Source organism: Apostichopus japonicus, chromosome 1 (assembly GCF_037975245.1).
Source record: "Apostichopus japonicus isolate 1M-3 chromosome 1, ASM3797524v1, whole genome shotgun sequence".
Lineage (NCBI taxonomy): Eukaryota > Metazoa > Echinodermata > Holothuroidea > Aspidochirotida > Stichopodidae > Apostichopus > Apostichopus japonicus.
In genome coordinates this window covers 7,883,850-7,899,804 of record NC_092561.1, presented here as the reverse complement: position 1 = coordinate 7,899,804, position 15,955 = coordinate 7,883,850, and the positions used below count along the sequence as shown (strand labels likewise).

General features: G+C 36.6%; 1 protein-coding gene across 3 annotated transcripts in view; it reads right to left on the bottom strand.

Moving 5' to 3' along the window:
• Positions 1-268: 268 nt before the first annotated feature.
• LOC139966176 (uncharacterized) overlaps positions 269-15,955 on the bottom strand; it is a 42,282-nt gene continuing 26,595 nt past the window's right edge. For all 3 annotated transcript variants that reach the window (XM_071968948.1, XM_071968958.1, XM_071968964.1), the window contains 3 exons: positions 9,901-10,036; positions 5,210-5,342; positions 269-1,281 (listed from right to left, as the gene is read on the bottom strand). In XM_071968948.1, coding sequence (XP_071825049.1) covers positions 1,165-1,281; positions 5,210-5,342; positions 9,901-10,036 — 386 coding nt within the window. In that variant the 3' untranslated portion in view covers positions 269-1,164. The remainder of the gene's footprint in view (positions 1,282-5,209; positions 5,343-9,900; positions 10,037-15,955) is intronic.

Sequence of the window (15,955 nt, the reverse complement as noted above, 5' to 3'; positions counted from 1 at the left end):
CAGTATAGACCTCTTCAGTAAAACAGAGGGAAGTCTATTTAACGATATAGATTTCTTCAGTGAAACAGCTAGGGGAGTCTATTTGTTTGCAATGGTATAGAACTCTACGTTGTAACAGAGGGGAGTCTATTTCATGTTCGTGTTCAATTCAAACCATGTTTGCAATGGTATCTATCTCTTCAGTGAAACAGAAGGAAGTCTATTTTATGTTCATGTTCAATTCAAACCAAGGTTTCAACGGTATAGAACTCTACAGTGAAAAAGAGGGAAGTCTATTTTATGTTCATGTTCAATTCAAACCAAGTTTTCAACAGTATAGAACTCTACAGTGAAACAGAGGGAAGTCTATATTATGTTCATGTTAAATTCAAACCAAGTTTTCAACGGTACAGAACTCTTCAGTAAAACAGAGGGAATTCTATTTCAAGTTCGTGTTCAACACTGGACATGTCTCAGTCGGAAAGATGCAAACTTCTCCCCAATGACTGTAACATCCATGATTCGAGAACTACATTGTACAATCATCTATCTTAACACTGATGGAGAAATTAACAAATTCCGTACTAATTTAACGTGTTCAAGGCATTGGCCGACTCGATGGATGGGGAAGGGCTCCCTCTTGGAAAACAGTCAGTTTGGTGGGAGACTAAGCACTTCCATTGTACACATAGTATGGTTTTAATAAATACCGATTTAATGAATACCGATTTAATCAAACAATTTATTCTTTTTCAACTTTCTCACTTCAGGGAGTGGAACTAGCTAGAATTCTGGCTTGAGAGGTGAGACGTCTGGAATCTTCTACACAAGGTTATGAGTATGTCAGACAACATCAGCTTTACCATTCCAGTTTAGGACATCACGCCACATGTCGTCCCAATACCTCCTGCTTGCTCGCTCCTCTGTCAGGACCATCGGGGCGAATGTCGAGAACACCCGCCTCTCGGACATCGCAGGTACCGTTACTCACCAACAATCATAATTCTGCTATTCTATGACCTATGTGCATTTAAAACTCCCTGTGGAAGCAGCGAACAGCTTCTCGTGAACTAAAGAGCTCGAATCCGTGATGTCTTCAGAGCCGGAACATTCCCATGCAGCCATCGGATCGAAATTACCAAGCAAAAGAGAACCCTGAAATATGGCGCACCGAGAGATCGCAATTTATACACCATTCTCCGTCGTGTCTGTGGCAGTGAGGTAGGAGTAACGTACTGGTCTCCGCCTTCCGTGTGGCCCGTGAACCCTGTGATACGACTTCAGAGGTCTTTGACCGGGAATCTGGAAAAGAAGAAGATGGCATAAAAGCATCATCACCCGGATTCATAACAATGTAATAATGTCAGATATGATAGGCAAGTGTAACCCCTTTGTCAGACCAGTCTGTATTAAACAAGCATTTCATTGTCTGCGTTTGTGATGAACCCTCGAAATTATCTGAGGTTCATATCTGGCATAGGTTTAAAAAAAAACAGAGGAATGGTGGTCCCTCCAAGAAAGAATCCTGAGCTGGACTGAAGCCATGAGGAAAGTTGCTCAGCGGGTAATCGGTGTTCACTTACCTTCGTTAGAGTGCTTGTACCATGAGAGGGTCTGCAATAAAGGGAAACAAATCATGCAAGACCCAACACACCTTGTTTGAGCACTACATTTACAACCGCTCTGGACTGCGTTTATGCCCACCATGTACACTTAGGGCCCGCTACAGATACTCATTTGTGCCTAATTCTACTCATATATTTAATTCACAAGTGAGAAGATGAGTTTGTTATTTGTAGGACTTGCTGTATATATATGTTTGTATTACTGTATGTGTATCGCAGTCTACTGATACTTATACTATTGCTTTTTTTTATTCCGTTTACGACCTGTGTAAGCCGAATTTCCGATTGTGGACAATAAATTCAATTCAATTTCAATGAGAATTGACGAACGGTGTCTAGCGTGTTCTTTAACATCTGTCTGACGAACCGCAGCCTTTAAGAGGTTCCCATCGGAAATAGATTAATTTAGTCGCTCCGGAAATTACGATGTGAGGAACTGTCAAATTAAATTACTGAAGGACAGAAGGAAGGTTACGACCCGGACTCTGCTTAGCATTAACAGAGGATTACGCCTTCAGTGAGCAAAGAAACACTTTAAGGGAGTATTTAAAATGTCAGGCATGTAGCCCTAGGCCCATAGGGGAAAAGGGGTGGGGAGTTTGGGGAGAAGTACATCATAATAGAAAAATTGGCCCAGAAATTTGTAATATAGCAGTACATTTAATGTCCTGTTTATATATATATATATATATATGTTTATATAAATATGTTTATATATATATGTATTCATCAACTTATTCATCAACCAATTCTCATATATATATATATATATATATATATATATATATATATATATATATATATAAATATAAATAAATGAAGATTTAGTATACTTGGAGATTTTGTTTTTAATTCTACCAGGATGAGGAAACAGCCATAAAACAAAATCGAAAATTATGTATATGTTGGTCATTCTATCAAAAAAGAAGAAAATGAAATTTGATCATTTGACCAAAGTTTGTGAAATTCGACAACCTTTAAATGCAAAATACAACATTGTAATATCAGCTATTGGAGACTTCAGAAGTTATTGGAAACAGGAAGAGGGAGATGGACAAGGTGTAGAGGATGGGGTGGAGGAGAGGAAGGAAAATTTAGTATCCACTGAAAAGTCATTCATATGCTTGCAGTCTCCCCAATGGAATGCTAATTCCCACTCCCCAACAGCCCTTTTCCATGCCACAGATTTGATCTCAAATATCCCCGCTCTCCCCTCTCCCAACCTCCACTCCGTCCCTTTCACAACCCTCATCTGCATCTCTCTTTCCAGCCTCTTTGGCTTCTGTGCCATTGTTACCGATTGTCAACAATGATCAAGATTGTTGCACTAAACAGGGAATGTGTAGCAGTTTTGAAGGCCCTGAATTTGGTCACTCATATAACACTATGGTTCCCGTATACAAAAATTGCGATATGTCTTTGCACTTTGCACAGTAACTGGACCAATTTTGCATGGCATTTTGTGTTGTTTACCGGATAAATTACTCCCTGACTGAAAGTAAGGAAGGAAAGTCACAATGGTGGGTGTCTGATTCATACCCTAAATTACTACCTCTCAAGAATGTATTGTACTAGTACACAGTAGATAATTTACCACACATCAAAACAATGCAACCTGCCCTAAAAGAGACTAACGTATACAGAAATCCTACAATATAAATTAAATATATATATATATATATATATATATAATTTAATTATTGTATCTCACTCGAGATTCAGCCTTTCTCTAAATGCAGCATAGTTGTTTAACAGTTTTTCAGTTATTCCTATATATATATATATATATATATATTTCAAGGGAAAAAATTCATAATTTGCTGTTTGATGGTTGTGGTTCATTTCTCTTTCTTGAATGTTAGCACTCTGTTTATATTCAGCTTTTTTTTACCACGCTCTAGTATATTCCAGTGAGACTTGACTCAACATCGTTGTCGAATGAGAGCTCTCTTCCTTTCATTTTCATCATCCAGTAGTCATACATGAGATGTTTATGAATGTTAATTAAAGCAGTGGGTGGCTGTGTTAATTTCATACTTAAATTATATTTATATGCAAATTAACCTGGTGGTACACAAGCCCCTTCAAAAGCCACTCGTCTCTCACGCAAGGATTTTAAAATTGTCATGCTCTCTACCGAACCTACAAACTATTTCTTCTCATCAAACATGATGTCATCATGATGTCATTGTGATGTCATCCTGATGTCATCGTATGGTAAATAAAGCCAAATAACTTGATCATGATGACAAACGACACTTCCTCACGCTGGAGTGTTATGAATATATATGCAAGTTAAGGCAAGCCAGAACATTTAATAACATATATGCAATGAAAGTGTAACTGTACAGTAGGGCCTACGAGTTCTACGTAAAAAAAACATTCATAATTGTCTTGATATGTATTAAACAGACTGCTTTTGTAAGCATCTCTAGTTAATACTCCAGGCTGGGAGGAAAGAAAAGCGTAAAGAATTTGCTCGTTAGACACCATAGCGGGGTAACGATCACGTGGATGAACACTGGCTTGTCTCAAACCCTCTCTCGTGTCTACGAGAGGTACAGAGAATTACGATCCAGACTGTAACTGTTACTTCCAATTCTCACTCGGGGTATGGTCTCTCGACGTCCCTTACCATCGGACGAGAGTGTACCTTGGCATCTGGCCAATTTCTCACAATACTGAGCGAGTTAACGGCACCACATCCATCATCAATCCCTGCAGTGAGACCTCTCGCGAGAAAAAAAAAATTGTTTCCACCCCTGGAAATTTTTATCAAAATCCGACCGAGATCAACTTCAAACACCGACTTGAATTGATGAAAAGCATATTACAAAATGAAGTACACATGACACCCCATACCTGTCAAACTGATTTTTTTGTTTTTTTGTACCTATGGCAATTTGGCAAAATAACCAAGTACCTGTCATTGTCGATCGCAGAATGAGTTCTGCAAAGCCCATTTAGAGTTATAACTTGTTTCATTAGTTTTGAGCAGGTAAGAAAGAAAATTTGATTTTGCGAGAAGATAACGTCTAGTTGTTTTTTTTTCAAGGTTGATCCATTGCAAAATGAGGGTGGTTAATTACTTGGAAATGTGTGAAGTACAGCCAAGGGTCATATGTAGATACTAACTAACAGGGAACTTCCTAGTGGGTGTTCTGGCTTGAAATAACATTCAAAATTTAGTCTTACTGCTCCATTAACATACATACATATATATGCACGCATATATATATATATATATATATATATATTGCTTTAAAAGTTACAAATGATCATATCAGGAGGAAAAACATTCCTTGTTTGTTTAAGCTAATGATTAAGTTTCTTTCGAGCAATTTGTTTCTAAGAAATGTGAAATAAAAACCCCCCAAAAAAACTATCATTGAGTGAGTGAGTGAGTGGGTGGGTGGTTGGATTGACTGACTGACTTTTGCGAGTAACTTTCCAGTGACAAGCAAACAATCGATGACTTGCAAAAACAATTATATAGTGGAAACAAGTTAAGCCTAGTATTAAAACACTGTAGATACACACAGACATTTCTTTTTTAGAGAATAGAGATACGACCCTTGCTGCTAATATAGAGATGAAATTTTTACCTCGTCAAACGTTGACTGGTGGAGAATCTTTTCTTCGCTGTTAGTTGGACTGGAAGGCGGAGTGAGACTGGTGTTACTGACCGAGGTGGATGGATTCTTAGGTTTGGGTGCTACTGGCGGAGGAGTGTCCTTTCTACGGGAGAGAAATACAAACAAATACAAACAAATAAACAAAACAAAGAAAGCTTGATTGTCAGTGATTATGAATTGAATACTTCTCTTTGCAATATTAATTTGTTTTCCTAAACAACTATCAATTTATATTCTACATGTACATTCTCCCTTCATTTTTCTGACTTTGTTTGTTTTGTTTTGGGGGATTCCGAGCATTAACCATGCGAGAAGTGGGTCCATGCACTTAATTACCGGACTGAGTATCACACATGCATGCTTAATTTTCCTTTTGGCTTCAAAATGTTACAAAACTTCAACCAGCAATTTCCGGAAACAACAACATACATGTAAGAATGATACATACTTCAACTAGATAACCAGATTAATTTCTATTCCTATTTTACAGGCTGCAAGAAAAAATATTTACCTCTGTACTAATATTCTTTTGAAATACAGATCCCTGAAAACTTATTAGGGTAAACAAACTCATTTGGCAAAAAAAAAAAAAAAGGAGAAAAGGAATTTGAAGCATGTGTTTTCACAGTATGTAACTATGGAGATTAAGTGACCTTTCACAGAGGAAAGGTCAAATTCTTGTCAACTAATTAAAGGAGCTATAAAGAGGAGTTTACAAAAACATTAATAATTATTTGTGTTTTATGTTTTCTTTTCTATAGTTTCGACTCGAAAGTCCAATGGGAAACATGTTTATGGGATAATAAATGCTTGAACATTTTTGGAATCCTGTTCAGTAAATATCTACTAATATCTACCCATATGATAGCTTGGCATGTTCTCTGTTGGTTGCACTGAAAGTATCAGCAGTATGAATTATCCACAGTATAAATCATTTAGGAACTGTTCATACTGTCAGTACGAGTGCTATGGAGCATGAAACAAGGACAGTATACAGTGCTACTAGCATGTGAAAACCGTCCCAATTGGTTGCCGACACATTTTTTTATCAACTTTACTGTCATGCTTCAAAAGCACTTTTACTGACAGTATAAGCAGTATGAATATCCTTGTTTCTATTAAATAAACATTAGGAACTGTTCATACTGTTAGTATGAGTGTTGCCAAGCATGAAATGAAAGGATAGTATAAAGTGCTATTACTATTACAAAATGTAAGCTTTGCTCTTCTGTCATGCTTCAAAACACTCATACTGACAGTATGAGCAGTATGAATATCCTTGTTTCTATAAGATAAACATTAGGAACTGTTCATACTGTTAGTATGAGTGTTGCGAAGCATGAAATGAAAAGGTAAGGATTCAGTACTATTACTATTAAAAAACTGTCCCAATAGCATGGCTGTGCAATTGGGACAATTTATTTTAAGTTTTGCTCTCATGCAATGCTTCATAACACTCATACTGGTAGTATGAACACTATGAATATCTGTCTCTATGAGACAAAGGTTAGAAACTGTTTGTACTATCAGTGCGAGTGCTTCGAAGCATGACAAACGAGGACAGTATACAGTGGTATTTAGCATTTTAGAAAATTGTCCACTTGGCTGTCATCATCTTTTGCGTTCTAGTCATTTCTATTTTCCGTGGTTTTCATCAGAAAGAATATTAAATTCTGGCATAATAGTGACAAAACTGCAGAAAAGTGTCTCATTTAAATTTAATAATGAGCTTAACTGTTTGAATCACATTCATCATGTAAGTACAGTACTTAAGTACTATACCAAACAGTTCTCTCGAATACAACGAAAGTTACCGATATTTTTTATTTATTAAATATTTTCGCATATTGATCGGCAAACGAACTAAACTCTCCTTACTTATTGTAAGATTGAAATCGATCAACACGTCACTCTGCCCTTAGATTTTTTTTTGCCCACCAAAGAAAGGTTAAAGGATGGATTTTTGGTCTTGATATGTCATATTCCAAGAAAACAGACCAATATAGAGTGTTATTTATACTTCTTCATATCCATCCAGGTTTCAATAAATTCAGCTTTAAAAAATATACTAAATCTCTGGAGTACTCCTTTAAGTAATTCTTAATTATTGGTGACATCGACTCCTCCGCGAAGACCGCTTAAATGTCAATCCATTGTTTCATAAATTCTAATAACTCATGGAAACCATGTTATTTTTTGTCTTCATAATTAACAACAAAAAACTATGTTCTTTTGTCTTCGTAATTAACAACAGGTGACCCCCAGGATGATATTCAACACCATTTTGTTCTATTTTTCAATTTTCTTTTTTAATGAATTTTAAACATATTATCTGAGGCCATAACAGCCTAATTTATTTTAATATATTTTCTTTTAAATTAATTTTAAATTAAAATTGCTACTGAGTTTTCTGTTGCATCTGAGGAACTAGAACGGTCTGTGTGTTAGACTTAGTAGTTCAGTCACTTTACCTGAGGAGCCTCTATCAGGATGCTTAAAGGATCATATTTTCTCAAAAATTAAAAAAAAAGGAAATTATCAATATACAACCTGGAATGATACCAGTATCTTTTTTTTTTTTTTATCAGTCTTCAATAAAATAAAAACTTAATATTTTGCCTAATATAGTAACAATTTTAAGAATAACACTTTCATGTCATTTATAAAGATATGAAATGAAAATTTTGGCAACCTACTTTTTCCCAAGTTTGTCATTTCATTACTAGATATGCATAATTTATGAGATTAATCTTCACCAACTTGGTGAATATAGTCACTTGATTTTGATACCGAAAATAACAACAATGGCTGAAGAGTGTATGTGGTGGCACCTGCCCCTTCAGAAATTTAGCTGTCAAACATTTTATAGTCATGTGACTATCATGTGTGTGCGTCATAGAATGACTAACACCTACTCCCACTCAGAGTTCTCTTCTCGAGATAAAAGCCGCTGTAAAAGTATGTCCGTCGTCCGTCGAATAATGATCTCTGCTTCTCGGAAGCTTGACGATACGGAGAGGTATTTTGAAAGACTGACAAGACTGATCATTAATTTCACCTGCTCATTTAAAGCAGCATTTTGCGTTTGGTCGTCGTTTTCTACTTTTTTGACATGTCCATCGAGTTTTTTACATATATATCAATCACATAACAGCAAACTAAGATATTAGCCAAGTTTTTCCCTGCCAACAACGTTAATTAGCGAGTAATTAAGGACATTTGCAGATAATGAGAATAGTGTCCACGACAAATTCCACGTTTTAAATTAATCGCATACAGTTCCCCCAAAACCCACTAGTTTGAATTCAACCAATCAGAGATGCAGGTTTAGTTATGAGCCGTTGCTCAAAATAGATTCAAGACTTTGCGTTGGTACAACCAGGGAGTTGTTATGGAACTCCCTGGTACAACTGCCATATAGACTGTACACAAAAAGCAAACATGGTGTTGCATTACGTATTGGTCAATGATGTTAGTAGTGTTAAATATTCATATTATGGGCGAGGTTTATTGGGATCCCAACGGAAAATATCTTGGAGAAAAACAAAGTTGAAAGTTGCAAAGTTTCGACTTTTATGCCACCATTTGAAGTAAGATTTAAATAGATAAGGTAGTTATGTATGTCATTTTGGCATAGTGGAGTCAGTGAGGTTGGGAAAAATCATAGAAAAGGACGCAAAATGCTGCTTTAAAGGATGCACAAACCTAACAACCCAACCATCATCTAAAATAGTTTATCTGACAGAGATCTTTGTAAAGAACGACCCCCCCTTACTCCCCACCCCAAACAGCCACGAAAACTTTTGATCTGATTGGGAGATATCGTAGTTTGAAGAAAAATATATACAAAGAGCAATTCTTATCAATATGCATCTATTATATCACACTTGATGACTCCAAGGTATTCCAATTTGGTGCAAACTATCACAATTTCAAACAAACAACATCCTGAAATTGGCATGAAGGAATTTTATGCAAGTTTCACTGAGAAATGTCAATTTACACTCGGACCTATTCTCTTCATTAAATGGGAGTATCAATTTCTTCTGTGTTATACAGTACATGGCCAGAATAGGCCAGGATGGATCTGTTAGAACATATCTAAGCTACAAGGTAATAATTAATTGAAAAAAAGAAAATAGCAGATTGTTTTTTGGGTCTTTATCATCTTATCTTCATCTGTCACTGATAACAACATGTTACCATGGAAACTCAACCAATCGCAGTCAAATGAAGATATGATACACCTACTTAATAAAAACACATTAAATCAAACAACAGAATATTGACAGTTAACTTACAGACAGATTTGGGGAGGGCTTTTTATTTTTTGGAAAAATAAAAAACGTAACCCAAAAGACAAAAAAAAGTGATAGAAACAGAGAGGAAAATCAAATTTAAAATCAAAAATCAAAATATGAACCATCCATTGGTTAGATATGATTGTTTGGACCAAGTAATGATCCCAAATGATCCCGCCAGAAATTGAACCTATAATCCTTCGATCGCAAGTCTGTTGCAAATTCGTTCCATCATAAACCACCTGATCAAAATGGTTCTCTGCTATGAATATGCAGTAGGTTGAATATGCATTTCTGATGAAAAAGCCGCACCCCTTTCCCCATTGGCAATGTGAATGAGGTGAAGACAATGTCACTCACTTTGATCCTTTTATCTTCTTGTTTGGTTTCTTGTCTGACTTTGCCTTTGTTCTACGGGTCTGTCTCTGAGCGCCGACCTTCTCCTCCTCCTCACTGGTAGACCAGCCACTGTCCTCGTCACTTTCACCCTCGGCCACTGGATAAAGAGACGGAGAGAAGATAGAAACACAAAGAAAAAGAAGACGTCTGAATGAAACTCGCTATTTACGATTTTACCCACAGTATATTCTTTCTCTCGATAACCAACCCTAGATGAATTTGCCTGTTCTGCACTGCAGAGTGTTTGACTTGGGCTCCAGGATATGTATACAGTCTATAAGTATGGTAAATGCCCACGTTAGATCGATAGCTATATAGAGATGAATTTGTTACGAAGCATTCACAAACTGCTGCGGATTTTCAACTTTTCAATCAGGTAAATGCAGTAACACTTACATCATGAAAGGAAAGCCGTTCGCTGGCGAACAGCTTAGAAGTTTGCTTACCAGCTGAGCAGGCACTGGCAGGCTTCCATGGTTACGATAGGGGGCCATTCATAGCGGGCACTTGTAGGAGCCTCTGGGAACCCACATGAAATATGATAAGATCCTGTAATCTCCAATCGTATTATTATCATCGTTATTTGTACTGTTCCAAAGTACTATCAAGTTTTGTTAACTACATAGATTGGAGTGCATAATCTCCGATCGTATTTTTATCATTATTATTTTTACCGTTCCAAAATGCTATCAAGTTTTAATAACTACATGGATTGGATTGGAGTGCATATCTTGTGCAGAGACAGATAAGGGAGGAGTGAAGTTAATGCAAACCAATCAGAAATCTTACTTTTTGAACCAAAATCTGCATAGATGTGCCCAATCTAAATACTAATTAAAACAGAAACCCATTTGTGAGTTTTAGGCTACAGTATCAACATAAAAGTTCCAACATCAGAAAAATAAATTCTCAGCTTGTACGGGGCTTTGAAATCAATCACCTTACGTGGAGATTTATCGACTCAGAAGTCACTCGATACTGAGGCCACAGGCTAAACTAGGTCTCGCTTTCATTCTCCTTTAAACGGAAGTGACAGAGTGCCAATATTACAGAATAGATAGAACAATGAGCAAAACAAACCAATATTTGGGATAAAAACGCAAAAAGAGCTCAGAATATTCAGAATTGAAATTTGTCTCATTCTGATGCGACTGTTATAAATGGATTCTAGATAAAGATGCGGGAGAAAATATTGAAAGCTTAAAAAAAATCTTTCCATTTTCCATGACCTTTGATTTCTATAGGCCTGGTATATTAGATTCGTACACACCCTCTACTTGCATCATCAAAATAATTTCAAAATTACTTTGAACTATTTCGAAATTACGAGTACTTAGAGAATGTAAGAATTTCTTGGGAATAACAGATTGTTACATTTTTTACCAGTGGAGAAATGACAATGTACATTAACAACAAAGACAAAAAGTGACATTTTGCAAAAATGAAAATAAATTACGTTTTCTTCTGTTTAATCTGGCTTACGTGTGTGAATTGATAATCATAACGATTAAAATCACTCACAGCTATAACCCAGTTAAAGACAGACTACCTGCTGTATCTGCTAGATCATTGAAAGAACAGAAATTATATAAGTCTTAGAAGGGCTAAAACTGTGAGCTGAGAAGGGCTTCACTAATCCTCCTTCAACCCTCGCCCCCCCCCCTCCCCAGTGGTTCACTACCAAAAGCATCTGGTTTGATGGTGTCTTCTTTTGTTAGGTTAACCCCCCCCCCCCCCCTTCTAACCCCATCTAGGTGAGATTCATGCACTCCCACTATCTGGTTTGATGGTGTCTCCTTTTTTCAGGTTAACCCCTTCCCCCTCCCCCCCCACCTTCCAACCCATCTAGGTGAGATTCATGCACTCCCACTATCAGAATTTGATTTCAATTTGCATTAACCTCATTCCACTCCACCACACCCAACCCCACCCTACCTCATAGTCATCACCAAAAGCATCTGGGTTGATGATAACTCCTTTTTGAGGTTAAAAATTCTAACCCATCCCCATACCCTCCCAAAACCCCACCCCCATATGATATAAGAGAAAGAATTATAGGGGATGGATTCTGGATTTTGATTTCAATTCCCAGGATATTCTTCTGAGTTACAGTAATATTGGGCATCTTATATTTCACTTCAGATGTCTAATATTTACTTAGAAGAAATATTTTATCCACTTTGTTTATTTTTGGTAGATTAATAACAAAACCTATTGAACCATATAGCAACATCCAGCAACTAGTAGGCCTATACTGTAATAATCTAGACGAATTTCCTTCATTCGTTTGACCAATTTCCCAGTAATCTTGACATCAAACGGTGAAGTGGGAGGACAGGGGGATGCTGCCACTCAATTAACTTCACAGCAATAACTTTAACACTGACATGATGCTGCTGTGGACGACTATTTGACCAACATTTGTATGTATATACAGTATTGTATGTATTTTAGATCCTCCTGCAAGCAGAAATTTGCTAAGAAGCCATCATTGGCTTATCAAAGCCGCAAGCTGACCGACGTCAGTCTAATTAGATTCATACTTTAAGGTCCATGATTATGAATTGTCAACAACTCTGTAATTGGACGACATACATTAATCTTGGAGTGACTCAAACTGGTATGGCTCCTGGTTCCTCCAATCTCAAACCTGTGTATGTAAAAGTGCTAGTTTTACATCATAAGTTTTGTTAAAACAGAATCTGATTGTTTGAAATGCAGAAAATATGTTTCTGTTTTAAATTACCATCATCACTGTGTACGCTCTTTTGCCAGATTCTTGAAAACTGAACCATAGCCCTTTAACTATGATTTCCTATATTAACTATCACCATAAAAGGACATTCTATTAAAAGTGTGCAACCACCAAAATAATGATAATGAGAAGCCATCAAGAACAACTGCAAGGATATATTATTTATACTGAAGCACGAATACTAGATAAGAACACAGGATAGGAGCTGCGGTTGTTGGTTGCTAAACACAAAAGTAGGACATGTACAGTATGTTAATTTATATATGGAAAGACTATACCAGCAACTATAGAGTGTTCACTTTGCATTGAATTTCACAATCGAACATCGGCTGTGAATTGTAACGGGGGAAATAGATTGGCTGGAATTTCGTAAACAGATATGAAGGAGTGCATTAAATCCTACAGTAGGATACATGACAATTCGAGAAGAAGACCCGAGGAAGTAAAACCCTACATCTGTGTATATGTCAGTGACGAGAAAGTGGAAACTTGGAAATGAATAATTAAATTAATTATCTGAAATGACTACAGATAATGAATCATCCCGGAAGCCAAAAAGGAAAACAGGAATCGAAAAAAAACCCAACTTGGATTGGGATGTTTTCCTTCTTTATTTATAGATTTAGATATTAATTAAGGAGATGAAAACCTTATCATCATCAGCTTTTTAAAACAAAACAACTTTTTTGAAGAACAAACTGGCCGAAAAACAGATAAAGGAAATCCTTCATCAATTTGGGAGATATCCTAGTCTAAATGGCTGTTGTCTGTAAGCTGCCATTTTGTAAATCTGTGATGTCATAGTGACACTAGGGTCTGAAACCCTTGATTTTCCTCTCTGTCTTTCATTTCATATTTTCAAGGTTCAAAGGTCAACAGCGGTGACACTGATATCACTGCCATCATTAGGCCATGCCTGCTATATAAGAACTTCAATATTGTAATATTGTTTAAAGCATAATTTTGCCTAAATTGCCATCCCCATTAGAGAAAAATATACATATGTAACAAATATAAAAATATTATAAAACACATTATAATTGTAAAAGACAAATTATAAAATCATGGAGCACATGAATGTGGCTCAATGATGTCATGTTTAAACTTGAACAAGTCTTTAGACTTGACGAAGTCTTAATGCCTTGTGTGTCAAGATATACTAAATCAGTATATATCTCCCAATTGGAATCAAGATTTTTTGTTAGCAGTTTGGGGGAAGTCGTTCATGACACTTCTCTCTATTATCTTATAGATCAATGATTATGGTTGGCTCTGTGATTCCTTTTAAATCCCAATAAATAAGTCAGTACTTTAGGATAAAAATGGAATTCAAGAAAGTCATTTGATCTAGTTAGGCGTCCTGCAGTAGCCTAATATAAAACTATAAACTATGATCAGAAGTTATTTTTACGACGCTTTAATAAGCGACCACAAATGTGGGAGAAACACGCAAGGGCTAATGGATTGCAACTTACATGTAGTAGGGTGGTTTCAAATTCAACATTTTAACTCAAAATTTAGAATCTTTTCAATTAGAAAGTCATTTCAGATGGGAAACCCATAGATTGCTCTTGGATGAAAAACCCACCCGGCCAGGTATCGAACCCGCAACCTCCCTCTTATGAAGCCTCATCGCTTCAAATGCCACCGCATATCCACTCAGCCACAGCACCGATATGAAAGTTACGCCTTCAAAAAATCTTTAACCTTTGCAATCTTTCACACAAAGCATACTGCCATAAATGAACAGAATTATTTGGAAAAAAAAAACAGCAAAATGGAAACAAGAAACATCTCACCAGATGGTAGAAAGAAAAATTATGCAAGATATATAAAGGCACACTGCTTATGAATAAAGTCTACTGTTTTATCTGAATATCTCACATGGAGAACAGTTCAATGGTATTACACAGATATTCTAACAAAGCAAATATATTGTAGAATTGTATAAATAGTGAACATAACAGATATTTACATATATATATATATACACACATATATATATATACATATTACAGCTCGGGGAATAATTTTACATTTTAAGTTTTGCACAGCAGTGTTAAGGGCTCTGAACTATTTGAGTCTTATAAAATATTACATTGACTGCAAGTTGTACAAAAAAACTAGTAAAACTGTACATTCTTTGAGTTTGAGTTTTGAGTTTGAGTATATTTCCACCACAATAAAAGAGGAGTAGTACAAAAGTCAAGATAAAACAAGGTGGTGGAGGAGGAAGACTGAAAGAGTATTAGCTTGTACGAGCAGTCCCCCTTAAACAGTTAAACAATACAGATAAGCATAATACAACAATAGAGGAAAAGAACAAAGGAAAAAAACAAAGGTAATTAACAACTTACAAGCAATTGTATAGAAATGTGCCCATTTTGCAATGCATTTTTGCGATGTGACACTGGGTAAACACTTTTCCTAATACAGGAATGATTTTGGAGTCACGTCTTGTCCCTTCGGACAATCTACGATTTGCTTTCGTGGTCGTACGGACGGCACAAAATTGGCTGTTTAATAAGATTTAATGTGCATAATTACAGCTTTGACTGGCACTTACAGTTTCGATAATGCACATGGTCGTCCACTGGGCGACCACCTTCTGAATAATCTTTGTTGTACTGTACTACAACAAAACTTAGCCATCTAAGAGCCAGCAGTCGGCACACTGCCTGACCTATCAAGACCAGTTACGATTTGACCGTCTTTATGAGAAAAGTTATCAAAAGTCACGCAGTGTGCCACAGTAAACGTCTAGTTGGTCAGTGTGAGAACCCCAAAGACTATAGGTCTAGTCGGGCAGTGTGTGTACACCAAAGACTATACATCTAGTCGGGCAGTGTGCGTACACCAAGACTATACATCTAGTCGGGCAGTGTGTGTACACCAAAGACTATACATCTAGTCGGGCAGTGTGTGTACACCAAAGACTATACATCTAGTCGGGCAGTGTGTGTACACCAAAGACTATACATCTAGTCGGGCAGTGTGCGTACACCAAAGACTATACATCTAGTCGGGCAGTGTGCGTACACCAAAGACTATACACCTTGTCGGGCAGTGTGTGTACACCAAAGACTATACGTCTAGTCGGGCAGTGTGCGCAGAAGACTTATATCTGATCAAGATTTTTGCCAGTTTTACATTGAGTGAGCTTCAGTCAAGAATAACTGAACATGTAACGCTTTCCCCGACTGACAGTCTGCAGTGAATCCTGACAAAAGCTGACTAGTCTTAACAAATGTAACCAATCAC